Raw genomic sequence first — 27,576 nt, forward strand, 5'->3', positions numbered from 1 at the left:
AGTGGTGATGCGGTGCGCGGAGGGGAGGACCTTATATATTAGAGTGTGCCCAGGGTGGAGACAGTGCAGCACGTGCGCGGTGAAGGATACCTGCTGCTGTTCAACTGGCTGCTGCTGTTCAACTGGCCGCGGAGGACAACACCCGACGCTGCAGGGAAGGACACGTCTGTCTCAGACGTGGATGAGAAACAGGGTTCGCAAATACTCGCTATGGCGCGTTTTTTACCCACTTTTGATGAGCAGGGACTCATTTTTTGAAAATGGCTGCGTCCGCAGAAACGCGCTCCTCCCGGACGTCGTGCGCAGCATTCTAGCATTTTCTCCGTGCAAGGATCACAAAATTAATGGGACACAGTGGTGATGCGGTGCGCGGAGGGGAGGACCTTATATATTAGAGTGTGCCCAGGGTGGAGACAGTGCAGCACGTGCGCGGTGAAGGATACCTGCTGCTGTTCAACTGGCTGCTGCTGTTCAACTGGCCGCGGAGGACAACACCCGACGCTGCAGGGAAGGACACGTCTGTCTCAGACGTGGATGAGAAACAGGGTTCGCAAATACTCGCTATGGCGCGTTTTTTACCCACTTTTGATGAGCAGGGACTCATTTTTTGAAAATGGCTGCGTCCGCAGGGACGCGCTCCTCCCGGACGTCGTGCGCAGCATTCTAGCATTTTCTCCGTGCAAGGATCACAAAATTAATGGGACACAGTGGTGATGCGGTGCGCGGAGGGGAGGACCTTATATATTAGAGTGTGCCCAGGGTGGAGACAGTGCAGCACGTGCGCGGTGAAGGATACCTGCTGCTGTTCAACTGGCTGCTGCTGTTCAACTGGCCGCGAAGGACAACACCCGACGCTGCAGGGAAGGACACGTCTGTCTCAGACGTGGATGAGAAACAGGGTTCGCAAATACTCGCTATGGCGCGTTTTTTACCCGCTTTTGATGAGCAGGGACTAATTTTTTGAAAATGGCTGCGTCCGCAGGGACGCGCTCCTCCCGGACGTCGTGCGCAGCATTCTAGCATTTTCTCCGTGCAAGGATCACAAAATTAATGGGACACAGTGGTGATGCGGTGCGCGGAGGGAAGGACCTTATATATTAGAGTGTGCCCAGGGTGGAGACAGTGCAGCACATGCGAGGGGAAGGATACCTGCTGCTGTTCAACTGGCTGCTGCTGTTCAACTGGCCACGGAGGACAACACCCGACGCTGCAGGGAAGGACACGTCTGTCTCAGACGTGGACGAGAAAGCTGCCAGACCTGCTAGCGCTACCTCCATGAGTCTCTGCCGGGAAGGACGCAGAGCCAGGCCGGAGACAGCTGCCTGGGACCCACGACAACTGTGAATGCATGCAGTTGCTGAACGGGGGCTAACGGGAGGGGATCTGTGCAGCTGCCGCCTCATGCTGACCTGGTAGGCTGCCTTAGGGGAGCGGAGGTGCGGCATGAATCTGTCGGCCTGGGGGAAAGCATTTGTGGCGGACTCATGATTGTGCTGTGGGGCTGAGGGTAGAGAGTGTGGCATGATCCTGCTGGGGGCAGCTTAAGGGGAGAGGCATGCACTGCAGTATAGTATGAATCTGCTAACCCTAATACGCAGGGGAGACAAGTGAGTCATGAATTACTGGGGGCCGCTTAAGGGGAGAGGCATGCACTGTGCAGTAGCATGAATCAGTGATTCATGGAGTACATCCCTCCCCTACCCCCAGCAGATTTACCTGCTGGGGGCAGGGGAGAGAAGTGCGGCATGAATCTGCTGGGGGCCTAAGCGCAGGTGAGAGGAGGAGGTGGTATAGAATTACATGTTATGTGAGCTGGGGATGGAGGGCAGGCTGGCATAATATTTCTGTTGTATTTGCTATGCAGAGGAGGGACAGTGGCTGCCTGCTCCGGGTTGGGAGGAGGCTCAGTGGGTAAAGGCCATGGCCATCATGCTCAGGGTGGGTCAGTAAAAGGAGGCTCAGGATTGCCGCTGGTAGTGTTTTGTCTGGTGTTCTGTTGGGGAAGGACAGGAGGCTTGATGGGACGGTTTGTGCAATTCATTGGGGTGAAATATGATTTGGTGAGGAAGCCTTGTACCAGGCATTTGCTGCTGTGGGTGTTCCTTGTTAAAACTATCTAAACCCTGACTTCCCCATTTTAAGGTAGATTGTGCTTGCAGCAGGGCCCCTCCTACCTCCATGTGCTCAGCTCTGTCTGTTGTTAGCTAGTATTTTTTTCTATTCACTGCACACAGTGTCTACAATTGTAAAGCGCCACAACTGGAATCTGTTGGAACTATAAAATAAAAAATTAAGATAAAAAATGTATGCCGTATTAATTATACGGTTATTTATGCTATTAGTGCACACATATTCCGCAGTGCTTTACAGAGATAATATTTGTAAAATCTAGTGCAATTAACCCCTTCCTGACAGAGCTAGTTTTTGCGTTCCTGACAGAGCCATTTTTTTCAAATCTGACATGTCTCACTTAAGTGGGGATAACTTTTTTTTGCTTTTACTTATCCCAGTGATTTTGAGATTGTTTTTTCGTGACACATTGTACTTCAAATTAGTGGTAAATTTGGGTCGATACAGTCTGTGTTTTTTTGTGAAAAATACCAAAATGTCGTGAAAAAATGGAAAATTTAGCGATTTGCAAAATGTTAAATTTTCTGCTTGTGAGACAAATAATCATACCACTCAAAATAGTTAATAACTAACATAGACCATATGTATACTTTATGTTTCCATCATTATTTCAACTTTCTTTTAATTTTTTTGGACACTAGGAGGCTTACAATATGAATAGCAAATTCTCAAATTTTCAAGAAAATTTCAAACACTGATTTTTTTAGGGACCAGTTCAGTTCTGATATGACTTTGAGGGACTTGTATGTGAGACACCCCCATAAATGATGCCATTTCAAAAACTGCACCCCTCACAGTATTCAAAACAGCATTTTGGAAGTTTGTTAACCCTTTAGGTGTTTCACAGGAATTAAAACAAAGTGTAGGTGAAATTTCAAAATTTCATTTTTTTTGCAGATTTGCAATTTTAATACATTTTTCTAAGGAACACAGTACATTTTACTAGAGAAATGTGACTAAAAATTGATTCCCCCAATTCTTTTGTTTTCAAAAATATCCTATATGTGGCCCTAGTGTGCACGTTGACCAAACCACAGGCTTCATAATAGAAGGAGCACCTACTTGATTTTGGAGCCTCCTTTTTATGAGATTATTTTTTAGGCACCATGTAGGTTTCTAGGCACCATAAGATGCTAAAATTTAGGAACCCCCCCACAAGTTACCCCATTTTGCAAACTACACCCCTCAGGGAATTCATCTAGGGGTATAGTGTACATTTCAAACCCCCAGGGGTTTCACCAATTGTGGTACAACTGGGCAGTGAAAATGAAAAATTACATTTTTTACACAAAAATGCAGTTCTGGCTCAAAATTTTTCATTTTCACAAGGAATGAAGGAGACAAAGCACCCCAAAATCTGTGCCCCAATTTCTCCCGAGTACCGCAATGCCTCACATGTGACCAAAAAATACCAGTTGGGTGCATGGCAGGACTCAGAAGGGAAGGAGTGATTTTTGGATTTTGCAGCTCAGATTCTGGTGGAATTTTGGTGGGTGCTATGTCGCATTAGCAAGACCCCCCAAGCACCAATACAGTGGAACCCCCCCACAAGTGACCCCATTTTGCAAACTACACCCCTCAGGGAATTCATCTAGGGGTATAGTGTACATTTCAAACCCCCAGGGGTTTCACCAATTTTGATACAAGTGGGCAGTGAAAATGAAAAATTACATTTTTTTACACAAAAATGCAGTTCTGGCTCAAAATTTTTCATTTTCAGAAGGTATGAAGGAGAAAAAGCACCCCAAAATCTGTGCCCCAATTTCTCCCGAGTACGGCAATGCCTCACATGTGAACAAAAAATACCAGTTGGGTGCATGGCAGGACTCAGAAGGGAAGGAGTGATTTTTGGATTTTGCAGCACAGATTTTGGTGGAATGAATGGTGGGTGCTATGTTGCACCAATACAGTGGAACCCCCCCACAAGTCACCCCATTTTGCAAAGTACACCCCTCAGGGAATTCATCTAGGGGTATAGTGTACATTTCAAACCCCCAGGGGTTTCACCAATTTTGATACAAATGGGCAGTGAAAATGAAAAATTACATTTTTTTACACAAAAATGCAGTTCTGGCTCAAAATTTTTCATTTTCAGAAGGTATGAAGGAGAAAAAGCACCCCAAAATCTGTGCCCCAATTTCTCCCGAGTACGGCAATGCCTCACATGTGACCAAAAAATACCAGTTGGGTGCATGGCAGGACTCAGAAGGGAAGGAGTGATTTTTGGATTTTGCAGCTCAGATTCTGGTGGAATTTTGGTGGGTGCTATGTCGCATTAGCAAGACCCCCAAAGCACCAATACAGTGGAACCCCCCCCACAAGTGACCCCATTTTGCAAACTACACCCCTCAGGGAATTCATCTAGGGGTATAGTGTACATTTCAAACCCCCAGGGGTTTCACCAATTTTGATACAAGTGGGCAGTGAAAATGAAAAATTACATTTTTTTACACAAAAATGCAGCTCTGGCTCAAAATTTTTCATTTTCAGAAGGTATGAAGGAGAAAAAGCACCCCAAAATCTGTGCCCCAATTTCTCCCGAGTACGGCAATGCCTCACATGTGAACAAAAAATACCAGTTGGGTGCATGGCAGGACTCAGAAGGGAAGGAGTGATTTTTGGATTTTGCAGCACAGATTTTGGTGGAATGAATGGTGGGTGCTATGTTGCACCAATACAGTGGAACCCCCCCACAAGTCACCCCATTTTGCAAAGTACACCCCTCAGGGAATTCATCTAGGGGTATAGTGTACATTTCAAACCCCCAGGGGTTTCACCAATTTTGATACAAGTGGGCAGTGAAAATGAAAAATTACATTTTTTTACACAAAAATGCAGTTCTGGCTCAAAATTTTTCATTTTCAGAAGGTATGAAGGAGAAAAAGCACCCCAAAATCTGTGCCCCAATTTCTCCCGAGTACGGCAATGCCTCACATGTGACCAAAAAATACCAGTTGGGTGCATGGCAGGACTCAGAAGGGAAGGAGTGATTTTTGGATTTTGCAGCTCAGATTCTGGTGGAATTTTGGTGGGTGCTATGTCGCATTAGCAAGACCCCCAAAGCACCAATACAGTGGAACCCCCCCACAAGTGACCCCATTTTGCAAACTACACCCCTCAGGGAATTCATCTAGGGGTATAGTGTACATTTCAAACCCCCAGGGGTTTCACCAATTTTGATACAAGTGGGCAGTGAACATGAAAAATTACATTTTTTTACACAAAAATGCAGTTCCGGCTCAAAATTTCAGAAGGTATGAAGGAGAAAAAGCACCCCAAAATCTGTGCCCCAATTTCTCCCGAGTACGGCAATGCCTCACATGTGAACAAAAAATACCAGTTGGGTGCATGGCAGGACTCAGAAGGGAAGGAGTGATTTTTGGATTTTGCAGCTCAGATTCTGGTGGAATTTTGGTGGGTGCTATGTCGCATTAGCAAGACCCCCCAAGCACCAAGACAGTGGAACCCCCCCACAAGTGACCCCATTTTGCAAACTACACCCCTCAGGGAATTCATCTAGGGGTATAGTGTACATTTCAAACCCCCAGGGGTTTCACCAATTTTGATACAAGTGGGCAGTGAACATGAAAAATTAAATTTTTTTACAAAAAAATGCAGTTCTGGCTCAAAATTTTTCATTTTCAGAAGGTATAAAGGAGAAAAAGCACCCCAAAATCTGTGCCCCAATTTCTCCCGAGTACGGCAATGCCTCACATGTGACCAAAAAATACCAGTTGGGTGCATGGCAGGACTCAGAAGGGAAGGAGTGATTTTTGGATTTTGCAGCTCAGATTCTGGTGGAATTTTGGTGGGTGCTATGTCGCATTAGCAAGACCCCCCAAGCACCAAGACAGTGGAACCCCCCCACAAGTGACCCCATTTTGCAAACTACACCCCTCAGGGAATTCATCTAGGGGTATAGTGTACATTTCAAACCCCCAGGGGTTTCACCAATTTTGATACAAGTGGGCAGTGAACATGAAAAATTACATTTTTTTACACAAAAATGCAGTTCTGGCTCAAAATTTTTCATTTTCAGAAGGTATGAAGGAGAAAAAGCACCCCAAAATCTGTGCCCCAATTTCTCCAGAGTACGGCAATGCCTCACATGTGAACAAAAAATACCAGTTGGGTGCATGGCAGGACTCAGAAGGGAAGGAGTGATTTTTGGATTTTGCAGCACAGATTTTGGTGGAATGAATGGTGGGTGCTATGTTGCACCAATACAGTGGAACCCCCCCACAAGTCACCCCATTTTGCAAAGTACACCCCTCAGGGAATTCATCTAGGGGTATAGTGTACATTTCAAACCCCCAGGGGTTTCACCAATTTTGATACAAGTGGGCAGTGAAAATGAAAAATTACATTTTTTTACACTAAAATGCAGTTCTGGCTCAAAATTTTTCATTTTCAGAAGGAATGAAGGAGACAAAGCACCCCAAAATCTGTGCCCCAATTTCTCCCGAGTACGGCAATGCCTCATGTGTGACCAAAAAGTGGCAGGACTCAGAAGGGAAGGAGTGATATTTGGAGTTTGCAGCACAAATTCTGGTGGAATGATGGTGGGTGCTATGTCGCATTAGCAAGACCCCCGAAGCACGGTGAAATTATGAACCTAATATTCCATAGATGTGTGGTATATTTTAAAACACTCCTTTATACATAGGCCGGGTTTGTCGGGGCAAGTGTCACACTGGAAAATAGTTTGCTTTCTTATTCCCTTTTTATAGCAAACTTTGCACCTTTTTTGTGTCCTGCCCTTTTTTCCAGTGGAGGGGATTTCATCAGGAAAATGCTGCCCTGGTACAATACGGGGGCCAGTACTAGAAGTACTGGGGCCCTCTGCCTGCTGGTTCCCAAATATTAGGCCCTTTATGACTTCCTCTTGAAAGTGCATAAATGTCCCCCTCTGGCCGGTAGAACGAAATAGCACGTAAGCGTTATACAGTGCCATCTGGATGATATACACGGCCACCTTCTTGTACCAGATTTTTGTTTTCCGCAGGGCACTGTACGGCTTCAGTACCTGATCTGAAAGATCCACTCCGCCCATGTACCTATTGTAATCCAGGATACAATTAGGTTTTGAGGTGTGGGTACTGGTACCTCGTACAGGGACGGAGGTGGTACTGTCTCCGTGAATTGTTGTCAGTATAAGGACATCCCTCTTGTCCTTATATTTGACCAACAACATATTTTCGTTGCATATTCCCCTGCTTTCACCCCTTCTCATTACTTGGGCAATGTGCGTTTTTGGGAGGCCTCTTTGGTTCTTGCGCACAGTACCGCAAGCTGCTGTACCTCTTGAACCAAGGGCCTTAAACAGGGGGATGCTAGTGTAAAAGTTATCCACATAGAGGTGATAACCTTTATCCAGGAAGGGGTGCACTAAATCCCAGACAATTTTCCCACTAACACCTACGAGGGAGGGGGGGCATTCTGGCGGTTCAATTCTTGAATCCTTCCCTTCATAAACCCTAAACCTGTGGGTGTACCCTGAGGTGCTTTCACACAGTTTATACATTTTTATGCCATACCTTGCCCTCTTACTGGGAAGGTACTGGCGGAATTTAACCCTTCCTTTAAAATGTATAAGGGACTCGTCGATACAAATAAATTTTTCAGGGATGTACACCTCTTCAAATTTGGCACTGAAATGATCAATGACCGGCCTGACTTTGAATAGCCGGTCAAAGGTGGGATCATCTCTGGGTGGGCACTGTGCATTATCGGTGTAATGTATAAATTTAAGAATTGTCTCAAATCGAGTCCGGGTCATGGCCATACGGTAAAATGGAGTACTGTACAGAACATCTGTACTCCAATATTGCCTAATTTCTGGCTTTTTTACTATGCCCATATGAAACACCAGACCCCAAAACGTCATCATCTCTACTGCATCTACAGGGGTCCACCTAGCAAATGATGACGTGGGGTTTTGAGCAATAAACTGCTGGGCATATAAATTAGTTTGGTCCACCATTAAATTTATAAAATCATCAGAGAAAAATAATTTGAAAAAGTCAATTTCTCTGAGACCTGTGGAATCAAATTGGATTCCTGGCATGGCCAAAAACTCAGGAACCTGGGGCTCAAAATTGTCTGGTGGTGGGGTCCATACGAGATCAATTGTTGGGGGGGGGGGGTCTCAGCTGCTCTACGGGGGCGTCTTTGAGGGGGTCCCTCATCACCAGAGGAGGAAGAGGAGCTTAAGACGAATCCTTCAAATTCCCCGCTTGCATCACTGGCTGTGTCAGAGTCAGAAGCAAGCATGGCATATGCCTCCTCCACTGAATACATTCTCCTGGATGACTGGGAGGACATTTGGGAGGACATTTGGGAGGACATTTGGGATGCCATTTTTATTTTTGTGTTACTGGTAGTGAAATGTTTCAACACGTGTATAGTGTAGGGGGGGGTACAAACTTTATTTCAACCTGGGGGGAATGTAGTGTGTAATGTGTATGTAGTGCAGAAAAAAAAATACTTTATACCAAAAAAGAAAATTGAAGGGGTTAAAAAAAAAAAAAAATTGAAGGGGTTAAAAAAAAAAAATTGAAGGGGGTTAAAAAAAAAAAAGGTCCTGCGCCAAAAATTGAGCACAGATGTTGGTCAGTAACGTCTGTCACTGAACAGCGCTCAAAGGCAACAGGAATTTGATCAAAAAAAAAAAAAATAGATCAACCCTGTGCCGAAAAAGCTGATCAGTGATGTACGTCACTGATCAGCGCACAGTGGCCACAGGACACCCACAAAATCACAGTGTGTGTAAAAAAAAAATTAAAAAAGACCACACAGCACCCACAAAAAAAAAAAAGGTGATCAGTGATGCGACACTGATTACCAGTGAGGGGCAGCAGGTGCACAACCTTTGGTGCAACTGACAGGTATATATATAAAAAAAAAAAACTCTGTACCCCCAAAAAAGTTGCTGATCACCTCAGATATAGTGATCAGCACAAAAGGCGGGGGCAGCAGACACAAAATTTAGCACTCTCTACCACTCTCTGTCACTATCTCTCTCTATCTCTCTATCTCTCACTATCTATCACTCTATGACACTGCAGCAGCAGCACTGACAGGTATATCTATATATAAAAAAAAACCTGCGCCCCCAAAAAGTTGCTGATCAGTTAATTTATACTGATCAGCACAAAAGGAGGGGGCAGCAGTCAGTTATATAAAAAATATATAGCACAATCTGTCACTATCTCTCTCTATCTCTCTCTCTCTATCTCTCTCTATCTCTCTATAACTATCACACTGCAGCAGCACAAAATATAGCACTCTGTCACTAGGCCTCTATCTATCTCTCTCTCTCTATCTCTCTCTATCTCTCTATCTCTCTCTCTCTATCTATAACTATATCACACTGCAGCAGCACAAAATATAGCACTCTCTGACACTATCTCTCTCTCTATCTCTCTCTATCTATCTCTCTATCTAGCTATTACACTGCAGCAGCACAATTTCACAGCACAGTATCTCTCTCTATCTCTCTCTATCTCTCTCTATCTCTCTCTATCTATCTAGCTATTACACTGCAGCAGCACAATTTCACAGCACAGGAAGGCACAAGTAGCAACAGGATCCAGGAAGCATCCAGCACACTACAAGCACAGATCAAGCAGTGATCAAGCAGTGATGAAGCAGTGATCAGGTAAGTATGGAGCAAGGTTCTGGTCAGTATATCGCGGCAGCTAGGCACGGTGACCGCACTGCACGCAATTCCAGACCGGAATGGCGTCTGCAGTGCAGTCACCGTTAGTTTAAACCCCCCTCCATGGCTGTGATTGGTCCGTCGGTCCGACGGACCAATCACGGCCTTTGGGGGCGGGCGGGGTGAGGTGGGGTGACACCAGTGTCACCCTTACACCCCGCGGTGATTGGTGCTGTACTTTACAGCACCAATCACCTCCGATCCCGTGTCACCGGCGAACGTTATTCGCCGGTGACACAGGAAAACGCTGTGAATGGCTGTTCACACTGAACAGCCAATCACAGCGATCGCCGACGGGGGGGCGGCATCGCAGCCCCCCCTGGGCATGCACGGACATGTCTGCTGTCAGGGACAGCAGACATGTTGAAACTGTCACCGCGTCTATAGACGCGGTGACAGTTTAAATCCATGACGTACATTTACGCCATGTGTCGGGAAGTGCTTCCCGACCATGACGTAAATGTACGTCAAATGTCGGGAAGGGGTTAAAAAAAGTGGCTTTTTAAATCCATTCCCCCACCTGCCTTAATTTTTTTGAAAATGTCTCATCTCCTTTTTATCTGTAGTGCCGAGAACTTGCATTCATCTGCCGGACCAGACCGGCCCCTGCCACCAACCCAGCTAACACCAGGCTCTTCCTCCTCCTTTTGGGGCATTTCCAGAGTGACCAGCAGCTGCAGCAGTGACTACTTCCGTGACAGTGACTCTTGTGGGCATCCCAACTTTCTTCTAGGTAAGTAAGAACTTTTTTACTAGTAGGACTGCCCTTTGTGTCTTCCTTCCTACCCCCATAACTCTATTTTAAGTGCATTTTTTTCTCTTTCAGCAGCTCCACTAGAACATTTTTCTTGTACAGCTACCAAATCCTGCTCATCAACCACCACCAGGCTCTTCCTTTTGGGGCGATTATCCAGACAGACCAGCTTTGGCTGCATAAGATACCGCAGACTGGTGAGTACTTTCCCCCTCGGAATTCTGCTTTACTTCCGAGTCATCCCGTTTTTCAAAAAAAAACAAAAAAAAAACACACACTCTTTTCATCTTTCCTCAGCCAGCTGCAGCAATGCCCAAAAAAAGATTATTTAATGAAAAGTGGAAAACAGAATTTCCATGGTTAGAGTACAAATATGGTCAAATGTTCTGTAGAACATGCTGTAAAGCCCGGATGAAGAATTCTTTTACAAGTGGCTGTAAGAATTTTCAACATAGAACTTTACAGAGGCATGTTAATTTACAAAGTACAGACGGTGCATCTGGACAACATTTGAAAGCTATTTCAATTGTGCGAGAACAGCAAGTCTTTACACAAGCTGCAGAAAAACAGGTCACTATTGGTGATGACACAGATGAAAAACAATTAAGAACCGTTTATTGGATGGCCAAAGAACAGATTGCTCCTTGATAGAACTGCAGGTAGTTAGTGTTGAGTTAGTACTGTTACACAGTTCCTGTTTATGTTAACACACAGTGACATGACTGCTGATGCAGTGGTTCTGGGAGTCATTTTTATTTCTATATTTACAGTAAGTCCATGATTAACAAAAGTTTTTATCTTTTTGTTTCCTTACAGAAAGCCAACGGTGTCCAGTTCCCGAACAGAGTTATAAATCAACACCATTCACGTGTATCCGAGATGACGAAAAGTTTGGCAGAAACTGTTGGAGAAAGTCTTAAAGAAGACCTTAGAAAATCGCCAGTCTTTGGCATCATCTGCGATGAATCCTGTGATGTCACAAACTACAAAAAGCTCATTATTTATATCACGTATGTTACCACTGAGGGCATTGGAAAAACAACACTAGCAGATATTGTTAGTATTGAGGATGGTAAAGCTAACACAATTGTTGCAGGCATACTCCAAACCTTAAGAAAGCTTGGCATTGATCTGAGTAAAGTGGTAGGCTTAGGCACAGATGGTGCTTCTGTGATGATGGGTAGAAAAATGGTGTAGGGGTAAAGCTAATGGAAGAAGGTGCTAAACATTTAGTACAAGTGTCTTTAGCCCTCTCTCAAGCAGCTAAAAATATTGCAGAGGTTAAACACATTGAACTCGCTCTATCACAGCTGTTCCACTTCTTTGATGACAGTCCTGTTAGGGAATCTGTCTTGCACGCCATTCATAAAATTAATGATAGTGCAGACATTAAATTAAAAGAACCAAAACAAATTAGGTGGTTGAGTTTCTACGAAGCAGTTAATGCTGTCTTAACCCCTTCATGACAGAGCCAGTTTGTGCCTTCATGACAGAGCCCTTTTTTTCAAATCTGACATGTCTCACTTAAGTGGGGATAACTTTTTTTTGCTTTTACTTATCCCAGTGATTTTGAGATTGTTTTCTCGTGACACATTGTACTTCAAGTTAGTGGTAAATTTTGGTCGATACAGTCTGTGTTTTTTTGTGAAAAATACCAAAATATCGTGAAAAAATGGAAAATTTAGCAATATGCAAAATGTCACATTTTCTGCTTGTGAGACAAATAATCATACCACTCAAAATAGTTAATAACTAACAAAGACCATATGTCTACTTTATGTTGCAATCATTATTTCAACCCCCTTTTCATTTTTTTGGACACTAGGAGGCTTCAAATATGACTAGCAAATTCTCAAATTTTCAAGAAAATTTCAAACTCTGATTTTTTTAGGGACCAGGTCAGTTTTGATGTGACTTTGAGGGACTTGTATGTGAGACACCCCCATAAATGATGCCATTTCAAAAACTGCACCCCTCACAGTATTCAAAACAGCATTTTGGAAGTTTGTTAACCCTTTAGGTGATTCACAGGAATTAAAACAAAGTGTAGGTGAAATTTCAAAATTTCATTTTTTTTGCAGAGTTTCAATTTTAATACATTTTTCTAACAAATACAGTACATTTTACTAGAGAAATGTGACTAAAAATTGATTCCCCCAATTCTTTGGTTTTCATAAATATCCTATATGTGGCCCTAGTGTGCACGGTGACCAAACCACAGGCTTCATAATAGAAGGAGCACCTACTTGATTTTGGAGCCTCCTTTTTATGAGATTATTTTTTAGGCACCATGTAGGTTTCTAGGCACCATAAGATGCTAAAAGTTAGGAACCCCCCCACAAGTGACCCCATTTTGCAAACTACACCCCTCAGGGAATTCATCTAGGGGTATAGAGTACATTTCAAACCCCCCGAGGTTTCACCAATTGTGGTACAACTGGGTAGTGAAAATGAAAAAAATTAATTTTTCATTTTCACAGCTCAGTTGTATCAAAATTGGTGAAACCTCGGGGGGTTTGAAATGTACTCTATACCCCTAGATGAATTCCCTGAGGGGTGTAGTTTGCAAAATGGGGTCACTTGTGGGGGGGTTCCACTGTATGGGTGTTTCGGGGGTCATTCAACCAGAATCTGTGCTGCAAAATCCAAAAATCACTCCTTCCCTTCTGAGTCCTGCCATGCACCCAACTGGTATTTTTTGGTCACATGTGAGGCATTGCCGTACCCGGGAGAAATTGGGGCACAGATTTTGGGGTGCTTTGTCTCCTTCATTCCTTGTGAAAATGAAAAATTTTGAGCCAGATCTGCATTTTTGTGTAAAAAAATTTAATTTTTTACACAAAAATGCAGTTCTGGCTCAAAATTTTTGGTGGTGGAATGAATGGCGGGTGCTATGTCGCATTAGCAAGACCCCCGAAGCACCAATACAGTGGAACCCCCCCACAAGTGACCCCATTTTGGTCACCAGCTTTGGGAGGGGGGCTGGCGCTGCGGCTGGCGGGGGGGTGGGAGGGGTGCTGGCGCTGCGGCAGCCGGGTGGGTGGGAGGGAGGGGGGCTGCCGGGTGGGAGGGGGGGGGCTGGCGATCGTTGGTGATCGGTGCGGTATACGCACACACACACACACACACACACATATATATATATATATATATATATGTGTGTATATATATATATATATATATATACATATATATACATATATATACACACACATATATATATATATATATATGTGTGTATATATATATATATATATATATATATACACATTTGCACATTATTTTTTATTTTTAACTTTTCCAGCAGCAGCATGATGCTGCTGCTGCTGCTGCTGCTGCTGCTGCGGGGGGAGGGGGGAGGAGGGGAGCGCAGCGTGCGCTCCGGACGTAGCGGTGGAGCCGGGGGAGCTGCTGCTGCTGCCGGGTGAGTGCCCGGCGGGTGGGAGGGGGGTGCTGCCGCTCGGTGGTGATCGGTGCTGCACCGATCACCACCGTTTTCTGTGTTACCGAGCGGCTTAGCCGCCGGTAACACAGGAAACGCTGTGATTGACTGTTCAGATTTGAACAGCCAATCACAGCGATCGCCGACCGGGGGGGGCACCCCTGCCCCCCCTGGGCGACGAGGGGGGATGTCTGCTGTCAGGGACAGCAGACATCACCTAACTGTCACTGCGTCTCTAGACGCAGTGACAGTTAGAAGTCATGACGTATATATACGTCAACGGTCGGGAAGTACTTCCCGACCATGACGTATATATACGTCAAATGTCGTGAAGGGGTTAATATCTTATCCTGCAGTAATTCAATCACTGGAGCATATTGCTGAGAGAAACAGAGATCTAAATGAAGCAAAAGCAAAAGGGCTACTTTCTAAAATTAAAGTTCCTAGTTTTCCAGCACTCCTTTCTGTAATTTTGGATATTTTGGAGCCCATAAAAAAGTTGAACAATATGTTTCAGTACAGAAATATTTTGTTCTCCAAAATTAAACCAATGGTTCAGAGTTGCATATATGCTATTGAGAATCTAAAAACCTGTCAGGGGCTACATGAATTACAATTTCATGAAGACTGTGTAAGTGTAAATGAGGAGTCCAGCCTGCAGCTGCTCAATGACAAATTTTCCTTTCGAGGTGTGCTTTTTAACAAAAAGTTTTGTACTGATGAGATCAAACATCTCTTTGCTGACGCTGTCATTTCAAACCTGAAAAAACGTTTCCCTGAGGAAACCTTGGGTCTACTGACCTGTTTTGATGTGATTATAAATCCCAAACATTATCCAGCTTTAGCAGCTGAATTAAAAGACCATGGAAATTAGGAACTTGAAGTTCTAATTCAGCACTTTGGTAGTTCAAATCTAATTGATGAGCAGGATTTGCGTAGTAGCTTTCTCCAATTTAAACACATCTGTACTAACTTTCGTGGGAGAAGTGTTGATGATTTTGTAAAAATCCTCATTTCTGAATACAAACAGGAATTTCCCAGTTTTGTAATGCTAGCTAATATTGCTGCAGCAATTCCTATCAGCTCAGCTGATGCAGAACGTGGTTTTTCATGTATGAAACAAATAAAATCTACTTCTCGCAATAGGCTGACTGATGGTAAATTGAAAGATTTGATGCTGCTGTCCTTGATGGACCCACCATTATCAGATTCTCAGACTACAGTAGAAGTTGCTGCAAAGAAACTAAAGAAAAACAACAGAAATGGAACAGTTTCACTACTTTAACCCCTTCCCGACGGGGCGTTTTTTGTTAAGTTTTCTTTTTTTTTTCCTCCTCGCGTTCAAATAAGCGTAACTTTTTAATTTTCCGGCTATATAGACACATGAGGGCTTTTTTTTTGCGGGACAAGTTGTACTTTTTAATGGTATCATTTACTATACCGTATAATATTCTGGGGAATCAGGAAATAATTCAATGTGGGGTAAAAAGGAAAAAAAAACGCAATTCCACAATTTTGCGCTGGTTACGTTTTTTTTGGAGTTCATAGTTCGTTTAAAATGATGGATTATCTTTATTTTATGGGTCGTTACGATTCCGGTGATACCAAACTTATATAGTTTTCGTTACGTTTTACCACTAAAAAAAAATATAGAAAATTTCACGGTTTTTCTAATTTGCGTCGCGTCGCCATGTTCTGCGGCTTATAACTTTTTTATTTTTCCACCTACGGACCTGGGTGAGGGCTCATTTTTTGCGGGCTGAAGTGTACTTTTTAATTAATACCATTATGGGATATGTGCGACTTTCTGATCTCTTTTATTTACATTTTTTTGGGTAGGCGATGCGACCAAAAAACGTAGTTTTGGCGTTGGGAATTTTTTCCCGTTTACGCCTTTAACCGTGCGGGATAACTAATGTTATATTTTAATAGATCGGACTTTTAGGAACGCGGCGATACCAAATATGTTTATTTTTTTATTTTTTATTTTTTTTTATTTGTGAAATGGGGAAAGGGGGGTGATTTGAACTTTTAATATTTTTTTTTTTTTTTTTTTTACTTTTACTACAAGGCCCCCTAGTGTACTTGACCACTAGGGGGCGCGATCACCTGTACTAGGTTCAGCCATAGAGCTCTATGGCTGAACATAGTGATTTTCAGCACTTCCTATTACATCCTGCCTCAGGCAGGATGTAATAGGAATGCTGACATGGCCAGCACAGGGGTCTACATTAGACCCCTGGCTGCCATGGCAACTGATCGGCACCCTCCGATCTCGCCGCGGGGGGCCCCGATCGGCGCCGGAGGGGGGCGCCCCCCCTCCGATCAGCTATTTAAGCACTGCGGGCGCTTTGCCCGCGGTGCTTAAAGGGTTAAACGGCCACGATCGGCGAACTCGCCGCTCGTGGCCGTGAGAGCAGGTACCTGGCTGTAATATACAGCCATTACCTGCTCTCTTTCAAGCCAGCTCACTCCGTGAGCTGGCTTGATTCCCCCGCAACCGTCATATGACGTACATGTACGTCATATGTCGGGAAGGGGTTAAAGTTATTATGATTGAATGAGCCAGGTGAAAATTAGCTGGGTGCTTGCCTGCATCTTACCAGTCTAAAGCATTAATGTCTTTTTTGTCTTCGATTTTTTCTAAACTGTTTATATGAGCCAATCTTCTTTGTCAAATCCACTGGTATCTACTACATGGAAGCATTTGCCTCCTTTTGCAACTTATACCAGTAGTTTGTGAATCTAATATTGGTGGCAGCCTCTCACTGTTCTGTGTCAGACTCAGTGGCTTCTTAAAATGTTATTTAAAAATGGAAGCTAAGCTTGAACATCCATTTGTCCTGTCTCCTTAGAGACAAACTTTCACATAGTTTTTACCAGAATAAACAGTCTAAGCAAATTTTGGATATTTTAATTATTTTTGTGGGAAATATTAATACAATACAGCATTGATATTGTCATACAATTTACAGTTGAAGTATCACTTATTTGCTTTTCCTGCATTGCAATTCATTACACAATTTATCTGTAAAATTATATTTTGTAATTTACTGGTGGTACATGACTCATTTGAAGAAAAAGTTTTTGTAAAAAAAAAAGTGACCTAACATTGGTGTCCACTGTCGTAATTCAAGTTTAATACCAAGAAAAGCATGTCTCTGGTTTGCTAATGGACAAAACAGCACTGCAGATGGGGGCTGATGTACATGCGCAGAGAGACTATTTGGGTGAGTTTGGTTACTGGACTGACAGCTTCATTTTTACACTGCAGATATTCACTTTGAAGTACAGTCTCACCTCCCAAATCTAAGGGGTAGATGTATGAAGCAGTGTCAGGGAGGAAAAGTGAGCCAGAGGAGAAGTGGCTCATGGCAACCAATCAGCACTGAAGTAACATCTATAATTTGCATAATATAAAATTATACAGAGCAGTTGATTGGTTGCCATGGGCCACTTCTCCACTGGCTCAGTTCTCTTCCCTTATCACTGCTTCATACATCTACCCTGAAATGTCTTTCCACATGTTATACTGCCCCACCTGCAGTGCACATGGTTCATTAGCAAACCAAATGTGCTTGACGAGTGAACCTGAATCACCCCTGGCCCTGTGAGCTTGGATGTTGTTGCTTTCTTTAACAGTGCCTGTTGAAATTTATTGTAATAAAGCTTACTGCTTTACAATACTCTGTTTATTAAGAGTGAACGGTAATCACCCTGTAAACCAACTTGGATGATATTGCTTATGGTGTCATCTTCAAATGTATTGTACTAAAGCTGTTTACTGCATTACAAAACTGTTTACCTCTCTTTCTTTCTGTTTAAGTTGTTAGAATGATAATAGAACCTTCATTTCTGTTTGGACCCAGAAAAGGTCAGGTAGGACCCCAATTTTTAGATGTGAAGGGTCCCCGGGACCCACTTTTCTGAGTGGTTTTCGCGAAAACTGTGGTTATTGTATTAGCCTCTACCACCTCTGATGGGAGGCTATTCGACTTTGAGACAGGCCTGCCAGGTCAGGTAACGGGGCTTGCCTAGTACTGTATTGTACTAAGCTGATTGTATATCCTGCTGTCCACCTGCAGCTTTAAAAGTCTGAAAGACCTGGGTGAAATACTGGGGGTCAGCATGGAAGCGGAGCATCTTTGCACTCAGTTATAACAGTTTATAACAGTGGGGCAATGGCTCCAAAAGGTTTTCTTTGAGCCGTCAACAGGGAAAGGCCTAACTGCCCATGTATGTGTAGGATACTTACAGACTCGTTGACAGAGAAGCCATTCGTTTCTGCAAACTGTCCAGCTTGGATTAAATAATCTCTCGGCAGAGCATGTAGAGAAACACTACAGATCCAGTTTCATTTATCCCCACAGCGCACTATGGGGGAAATTTACTAAGCTAAAATCGTAAAATATAGGCGTATTCGTATACAGAAATACACCTATTTTTTACACATTCGCATTTTCGGGACTTACTATCCCAAAAATACGCCAATTCGTATTTGTATTGATGGCACATTCGTATTTGTATTTACAAATGTAAATGAATACACCATCGATAGGATATGAATATTAATCACCATTCAAAAGAATGGTGATTCATAATTTATTTATTTATTTTTTCCTGATTTATTTATTTATTATAATACTGCCGCTAATTATCGGCAAACTGACGATAATTGCCGGGCAAATACGCCAGGAAAATACACTTCATTTTCCTGACGTGTTTGGCAGAAGCCTGCATGGATCAGTCAGATCCGTGCAGGCTTCAGTGTAAAAAAAAAAGTTATAAAAATAAATAAATAAAACTGCGTGGGGTCCCCCCTCACGGCCGTAACCAGCACCAGGCTCAAAGAGCAGGGGCTGGTTTAAAAAAAATCTGGAAACCAATGAAATAGGGCTCCGTTGACTTTTAAAAACCGGCACCAGGCTCCAGGGCTTGGGCTGGTTCCCAAAATATGGGGGACAAAATGAATAGGGGTCCCCTGTATTTTAACCCCTTCCTGACAGAGCCAGTTTTTGCGTTCCTGACGGAGCCATTTTTTTCAAATCTGACATGTTTCACTTAAGTGGGGATAACTTTTTTTTGCTTTTACTTATCCCAGTGATTTTGAGATTGTTTTCTCGTGACACATTGTACTTCAAATTAGTGGTAAATTTGGGTCGATACAGTCTGTGTTTTTTTGTGAAAAATACCAAAATGTCGTGAAAAAATGGAAAATTTTGCAATTTGCAAAATGTCACATTTTCTGCTTGTGAGACAAATAAACATACCACTCAAAATAGTTAATAACTAACAAAGACCATATGTCTACTTTATGTTGCAATCATTATTTCAACCTCCTTTTCATTTTTTTGGACACTAGGAGGCTTCAAATATGAATAGCAAATTCTCAAATTTTCAAGAAAATTTCAAACACTGATTTTTTTAGGGACCAGTTCAGTTCTGATGTGACTTTGAGGGACTTGTATGTGAGACACCCCCATAAATGATGCCATTTCAAAAACTGCACCCCTCACAGTATTCAAAACAGCATTTTGGAAGTTTGTTAACCCTTTATGTGTTTCACAGGAATTAAAACAAAGTGTCGGTGAAATTTCAAAATTTCTTTTTTTTTTGCAGAGTTTCAATTTTAATACATTTTTCTAACGAATACAGTAGATTTTACTAGAGAAATGTGACTAAAAATTGATTCCCCCAATTCTTTTGTTTTCATAAATATCCTATATGTGGCCCTAGTGTGCACGGTGACCAAACCACAGGCTTCATAATAGAAGGAGCACCTACTTGATTTTGGAGCCTCCTTTTTATGAGATTTTTTTTTAGGCACCATGTAGGTTTCTAGGCACCATAAGTGCTAAAAGTTAGGAACCTCCCCCACAAGTCACCCCATTTTGCAAACTACACCCTTCAGGGAATTCATTTAGGGATATAGTGTACATTTCAAACCCCCAGGGGTTTCACCAATTTTGATACAACTGGGCTGTGAAAATGAAAAAATTTAATTTTTCATTTTCACAGCTCAGTTGTATCAAAATTGGTGAAACCCCTGGGGGTTTGAAATGTACACTATACCCCCTGATGAATTCCCTGAAGGGTGTAGTTTGCAAAATGGGGTCACTTGTGGGGGGGTTCCACTGTATGGGTGCTTCAGGGGTCATTCAACCAGAATCTGTGCTGCAAAATCCAAAAATCACTCCTTCCCTTCTGAGTCCTGCCATGCACCCAACTGGTATTTTTTGGTCACATGTGAGGCATTGCCATACTCGGGAGAAATTGGGGCACAGATTTTGGGGTGCTTTGTCTCCTTCATTCCTTGTGAAAATGAAAAATTTTGAGCCAGATCTGCATTTTTGTGTAAAAAATGTAATTTTTTACACAAAAATGCAGATCTGGCTCAAAATTTTTCATTTTCACAAGGAATGAAGGAGACAAAGCACCCCAAAATCTGTGCCCCAATTTCTCCCGAGTATGGCAATGCCTCACATGTGACCAAAAAATACCAGTTGGGTGCATGGCAGGATTTAGAAGGGAAGGAGTGATATTTGGTGGTGGAATGAATGGTGGGTGCTATGTCGCATTAGCAAGACCCCCGAAGCACCAATACAGTGGAACCCCCCCACATGTGACCCATTTTGGTCACCAGCTTTGGGAGGGGGGCTGGCGCTGCGGCTGGTGGGGGGTTGGGAGGGGTGCTGGCGCTGCGGCAGCCGGGTGGGTGGGAGGGAGGGGGGGCTGCCGGGTGGGATGGGGGGGCTGGCGATCGGTGGTGATCGGTGCTGTACTTAACAGCACCGATCACCGTGTTACCGAGCGGCTTAGCCGCCGGTAACACAGAAAACGCTGCAATTGGCTGTTCACATTTGAACAGCCAATCGCAGCGATCGCCGCGAGGGGGGATGTCTGCTGTCAGGGACAGCAGACATCTCCAAACTGTCACCGCGTCTATAGACGCGGTGACAGTTTAAAACCATGACGTATATATACGTCTTCGGTCGGGAAGTACCTCCCGACCATGACGTATATATACGTCATATGTCGGGAATATCCTGGTATCCTGCTAACTACACTGAAGGCGTTTGGGAAAATCTTGCCTGCTCTTGTTCCTGCCGGATTACCTGAGTCTTTAGGAAAAATTTTTTTTCCATTTGGATACTGCTTATTGTGCACTCCATTAGGATCCACTGGGGATCCCTGTACTTGTAATATCGATAGGTACTGGTATACGCTAATCGCGCATCCAGTGCTAAAAAGATCTACATATTGAACTGTTACCCCTGAGGAAGTCACTTGTTGACGAAACGCGTTGGGTGTTTTCTGTCCTATGTGAAATCTAACAAGACACTTCCGTCATATGAAATTGATGTATTGCAAGACAAAATCTTTTACCAATTGTTTTTATCTGATTTTGTATTAAAATGTACTAAATTTTATGACTCTGTAAATTACTACAGCGGTTGTGGTGGTGAGATTTACTAGTGGCGCACTCTTTTTCCACTTTTTTCCATATATATACACATATATATATATATATATATATACACACACACACACACACACACACACACATATATATATATATATGTGTATATATATATATATATATATATATATACATATATATACACACACATATATATATATATATGTGTGTGTATATATATATATTTATTTATTCAGTACATATATTTATTTTTACTGTGCAGCTTGATGCTGCTGCTGCTGCTGCGGGGGGGAGGGGGGAGGAGGGCAGCGCTGCTGCGCTGAGCTGCCTGCTGCCGGGGGAGCCGGGGGAGCTGCTGCTGCTGCCGGGTGAGTGCCCGGCGGGTGCGAGGGGGGGGCTGCACATCGGTGGTGATCGGTGCTGTACTTGACAGCACCGATCACCACCGATCCCTGTGTTACCGAGCGGCTTAGCCGCCGGTAACACAGGAAACGCTGTGAATGGCTGTTCAGATTTGAACAGCCAATCACAGCGATCGCCGACCGGGGGGGGCATCCCTGCCCCCCCCTGGGCGGCGAGGGGGGATGTCTGCTGTCAGGGACAGCAGACATCACCTAACTGTCACTGCGTCTATAGACGCAGTGACAGTTAGAAGCCATGACATACATTTACGCCATGTGTCGGGAAGTACTTCCCGACCATGACGTAAATGTACGTCAAATGTAGGGAAGGGGTTAAGAACCAGCCCCAGGCTCAACCAGCCAGCAGGGTAATGCCACAGCCGGGGGGAGACTTTTTAAACAAGTCCCCCCAGCCAAAACATTCATCCCTACCGACCAGTCAGCCTGGGCAGGGGTCCTGGGGGAGTGGGGACCCCCCCAATGAAGGGGTCCCCCCTCCAGAACTTACCTGCCCAGGCTGAAGCCTGGTGCTGTCACCAGTACCCCTGGGCTGTGGGTACCGGGCTGATTAAAGTGTAAAAAATAGAATGAAATACTATTGTCTAATACTGTGAAACTATGAGTCCCAGGAAGCCTCTCCCACATGCTGGGACTTGGAGAACTACAAGTCTCAGCATGTGGGGCATTAAAGGGCCCGCTGGAACTTGTAGTTCCACAGTAATAGAAATAGTTAAATAAACACACTGACACACATGAAAAATAAAACTTTAATACATACATAGCCCATACATACTGATACTTACCTATCTTGAGGTAGGTAGGTCCCCATCCATCGGTCCTGGGGTCCGGTGATCCTTGGTCCGGGGTCCGTAGAAATCCTTTTGGGGACCTGTGGAAGGAAATCCTACTTACCAAGGTCCTCCGGCGAAGATTGCAAATCCTGTAACCATTGCACTGAACTGGAGAGCCGCTGGTGTTTCATCTTCAGCGCCTCTCCCCTGAATATTTTTTTGAATGGTGATTCCTATTAGTATTCTATCGATGTATCTGTGTATTCATTCGTATTTGTAAATACAAATACGAATGTGCTATTAATACAAATACGAATTGGCATATTTTTGGTATAGTTCCCGAAAATACGAATGTGTAAAAAATAGGTGTATTTCTGTGTACGAATACACATATTTTTTAAGATTTTTGGCTTAGTAAATTTCCCCCAGGGTCTGTTAAAAGGCTAGTTGCTCAGTATTGGGGGCATATAAATACCCAACGGTATATTATTATAAATTTGAACATCAAGCAATATATATGCCCTTCTGGGTCTATGACAGAATTAATGACAGTATATTGCAGTCATTTAGCAGAAAAGTATTGCAACTCTACTAGACTTGAAATGGAAAGGTGCAGATATACAATTATTAATCCAATTATCACACAGCGTGGAGGCATCCCCCTGTTTCCAATGAGTTTCCTGGATGAAGACAATATCAGGTTTTTTGAGAGAGGAAGTAATTTATTACATTTTATAGGTATATGCAAACCCCCTACATTCCATGACATCACTTTACTAGAAAAAAGTCCTGTGCTGTGGCATTCATATAGTTGGGAGCCATGTACTCATCCAGTCAAGGGGAAGAAAAGGTAAAGTAAAACTCTTATGGGCCCTACACGCACAGCGATATTCAGCCACTTCTGAGCGATTTTACATAATTTCAATAAATCGCTCAGAAAATGAGTGTATAACGCTGTGTGTGTGAAGACCACACATTATTTAAAAAGTGTGGCCCAGCAGGTCTGTATCTGCCCATGATTCAGAACGGCCCCAAGGGATAATTTCTGTTCAGTTGCTCAGAAGGTCCTGCACATTTCCGGCATGTGTGGCGCGGGCGGATGAGCATTCTGAGCGATTAGAAGAAGCCGGAGAAGCAGTCCTGAAGCCGCAGGACACCTCCCTGAAAATGCCGCCCTGAACCCACCCCGCCGCGCCTGCCTTTTTTCATTTAGTAGAAGCTGTGGCAGTGAGAGGACTTGGCAAGTATTTTTTTTACACTGTGCCACCAACATGCACAGGAGTTGTTTTTTTTTTGGGGGGTGGGGGATGCTATGTTACCAACGTTTATATGTTTGGGGGGGAGGGGGGTCACGAAACTATATAACCAATGTTTATCTGCTTTGGGGAAGGGGGACACTATTGCACTGGCCACCAATGTTTATTTATAAGGCCACTGGCCACAAATGATTTTACTATTCACCATCAGCCTGGTGCCCACCACCCAGGAGTGCCAGGGACAGCCTCGGGCTTTAGCCCAAGCCGTTGGTGCCCTGGAGGGGGGGCCCATTTATTGGGTGGTCCCCTCTCCCGCAGGGTCCCAGCCCGGGCTGATCAGCCACAGAGGTAATGCTTTGGCCACGGGACTTTATATAATAAGTGTCCCCTGGTGACATTACCCTGATATCTGTTTGAGCCTGGTGCTGCATTTAAAAATACGGGGGACCCCTACTACTTTTGTCCCCTGTACTTTGTCAACCGGGACCGGTCCTAGAGCCCAGTGCAGGTTTCTTGAATATAGGGGGACCTTATTTAATTTTTTCCCTGGTATTCGAGAAACCAGGACTGACTCAGAGAGTCAGGGGCTGGTCATGCTCGTGGGAGGGACCACATGGCATATTTTTACATCATTTATTTCTTGTTCTATTATAGACAAAGAAGCTGACACTCCCCCAGGCTTTATTTCAACCCATTATTTAAATTTGTATACTTTTTTATTCCCCTGAAGTCACCTAAGCACTTTCTGTGAGAGATTTTAAATCTCTCATGCTGAATCTTCCATTATGAACCTCTGGCACAAATTTCTCATTGTGTAGGGCCTTTAACACAGCAAGCAGGGACAGGTGGGTAGATAAGGACTCGGATACACCATATAGCACAACACTGCACACAAACTACATTACAATAAATACAAATGTTTCAATACATTTTCAATATTTTTCCTATCCAAAAAGTAAACAAACCAGTTTTCAAGAGCTACCTCAGAAACAGGCAAATTTGTCAACACACATAACAAACCATCGAATGCAAACAAATACTAATTAAGAGTTCAACAACAAAAAATGTTACCTGAAACCAAAAACTCCATTATGTCATCAAAAGTGAGCAGAATACCGATAAGGGCCAATCTAAGCCAATAATCCCAATGCGGTTCTCGACCTGGGAGTGAAACCTGTGTGTGAGTGCAGTGGGTCGCCACTTAGGGTGCTCCAAAGTAGGATGTGGGTACGGGCATCATCGGGATTATGAAAGATATGTACGTCCATTCCCAGTCATTTTAAATTTCGCCAGATAGAGCAATGCTTTTTTTTTTATCAACCAAGTATTTACATATTGGGGAGAATTCTTTCCAATTCTGTGCTACCGTGACTGTAAAATCCTGAAAGTTAAAGTATTTGCCTATCACCTGTCCTCAAGTCTCTCTGATGTTTGAAAGTGCTTAACATGCTCTCATTGTCACAATAATCCAGAAATTTTGCTATGGCAGGGCAGGGACTAGCATCTGGCCTGTGTCTCTCACAGGTCCCAAACTGTGAGCACGTTCTATTTTTGGCCCCCCAATTTCACCCTGTAAGTGTAGGGCAGCAACCAGTTGTTTACTCAAGTAATCAATCAGAGCCAGGCTCTAACCCGTTCAGGAAGGGCCACAAAGAAGAAATTATCTTGCATACGACTGTTCTCTAAATCGTCTACCTTCTCAGCAAGAATTTGGTAAGAGGATGTACTTGAGTTACAGGATGTTACAAGAGTTACAGGATGTCTGTAATGTAGTCAAATTATCCTCAATATCGCTAACTCTCTGCTCCACCATCTCCAACCTATTTGCATAATCAGTTAGGCGATCTAGTGTTCAGTCAATAGAGGATTGAAGCTTGTAATATATATAGTGAATCAATCTTTCAACCAGCACTTGTAATAAAGAGAAACAATTACTTCCCTTAAAGATTTAAAAAAGGGCTCCCTTTTTTCTCAATGGGATAACAATATCTTTAATCCTTGTCTCAATGTTGCATGAAAAATAAGGATATGGAATATCATTGCATAAAATGTATTTAATTCAAATAAACAAGAAACACGATAAACAATCATACAATCTAAAATCTCTGAAGTAATGAAAATCGGCACACAATAAAGTGACATTGTGCCGAAGCTCAAGAAGCTTCTGTACAACATCACTTAATTCATTTGCTCTGAGGCAGCCTAACCACTAAATTCCCTGAAAGTTGGGAACAAATCTGAAACAATATACAACAATAGTGGTTTTGGTGCCTACAATTTATACAGTATACCCAAAAAATACAGTATTAGAGTCCAATGTCCAGAGAGACAAGGTGAAGAAAATGTCCAATCTTGTTTTATTTGTAAAAGTCTTTGATATATCAGTACAAAGTATACACAGGGCCGGAGCAACCACTAGACAGCTTTAGGCATAAAGTCTTCAATACGGCCCTGTGTGTTTTAAATATATACATAAAAGTAGAGTGTGGGGAGTGTAGGCTGACTTTTCAAGCAAAGAAGCTACTTTACTGTCTGACACGATTTTATATATTATATTCAAATGTCCTACCAAAGGTGACATGTTTTCCATCCCTGCAGATCAGAAAGTAGTATTGCTAAATGGATCTCCTATGCAATATAGTAACTGGAGCACTGTGCAGAGGAATACAGGTGGCTCATGTACCATTTTGTTACCTGAAGCTGGAACATGGCACCAGGTTCCATGTACGCCTGGTCATGGAAGAGTCGTCTGCAAAATGCCTCTGAGTAAGTTCTCTTAAATTAATGTGCTGTAGAGGTCACTTTTCGGTGTCTTTTCATTTGGGATTTAATGCATTCTGATTTCATTCCAGAATCTACTCGTGCAGGGCTCGCAGTTGGCCTTGCAGTGTTAACAATCGTTGTACTCATCATCGGACTTCTCTTCTACCTCTACAAGACATCCAACAGCCTTTTCTTCTCTTCCGTTCGGTATCGCCGCGCAGAAGATCAGATGGAGTCGATGACCGAATACTCCTAAAAGTGTAGCTTTCAAATTTGCACCTGAATTTTTATTGGAAGGAACCTTTAACTTTTTTGTCATTTTAAGTACTTCCCTGCGAGACAGATTTATGAATACTGAATACATTTTTTTTTTATATTTTTTACTGCTTTTTTAATGAAAATAATGAGGGTATTTTACGAAAAATAGTTTCAATTTGATTAATATACAGCAACTTCCACATTTTGATCTCAAGTCTACCAGTATTTGTGTGCCCTTATATATATATATATATATATATATATATATATATATATATATATATATATATATATATATAGTGGGATCCGGCACCTCCCACTGGCTCCTGCTCCACTGAATACCTTGGCCTGGATGCCCGCCTAACCCGGAGAGTGACTCCGGTGAATGGAAATAGGTGAAAGAAGCAGCGTCACTCCAGGTACTTCATGGTACAAAAATGGTTTACTGAGTGTCGTCAACAGTGTTTCGGGTTCTTGTCCTGATGATGGGCTCTAGCCCGAAACACTGTTGGCGACACTCAGTAAACCATTTTTCTACCACTAAGTACCTGGTGTGACGCTGCTTTTTTCACACATATATATATATATATGGGTTTCTCGCATGATCATTCTACACCTGT

The 27,576-nt window shown here is 43.1% G+C and overlaps 2 protein-coding genes across 3 annotated transcripts in view; both read left to right on the top strand.

Annotated features, from left to right (window-relative positions):
- The window catches only part of LOC146020677 (lymphocyte antigen 75-like), a 341,840-nt gene that overhangs the window by 119,174 nt on the left and 195,090 nt on the right, over positions 1 to 27,576 (top strand). The window lies entirely within an intron of this gene.
- On the top strand, positions 10,677 to 27,367 carry LOC146020680 (lymphocyte antigen 75-like). Its single transcript, XM_083153972.1, has 5 exons — positions 10,677 to 10,801; positions 10,902 to 11,263; positions 11,421 to 11,614; positions 26,534 to 26,701; positions 26,788 to 27,367. Exons 3-5 carry the CDS (start codon positions 11,566 to 11,568, stop codon positions 26,952 to 26,954), a joined length of 384 nt encoding a protein of 127 aa, XP_083010098.1. The 5' UTR covers positions 10,677 to 10,801; positions 10,902 to 11,263; positions 11,421 to 11,565; the 3' UTR covers positions 26,955 to 27,367.

The sequence above is a fragment of the Crinia signifera genome, chromosome 7, assembly GCF_055691185.1.
Source record: "Crinia signifera chromosome 7, ASM5569118v1, whole genome shotgun sequence".
NCBI classification, from domain to species: Eukaryota; Metazoa; Chordata; class Amphibia; order Anura; family Myobatrachidae; genus Crinia; species Crinia signifera.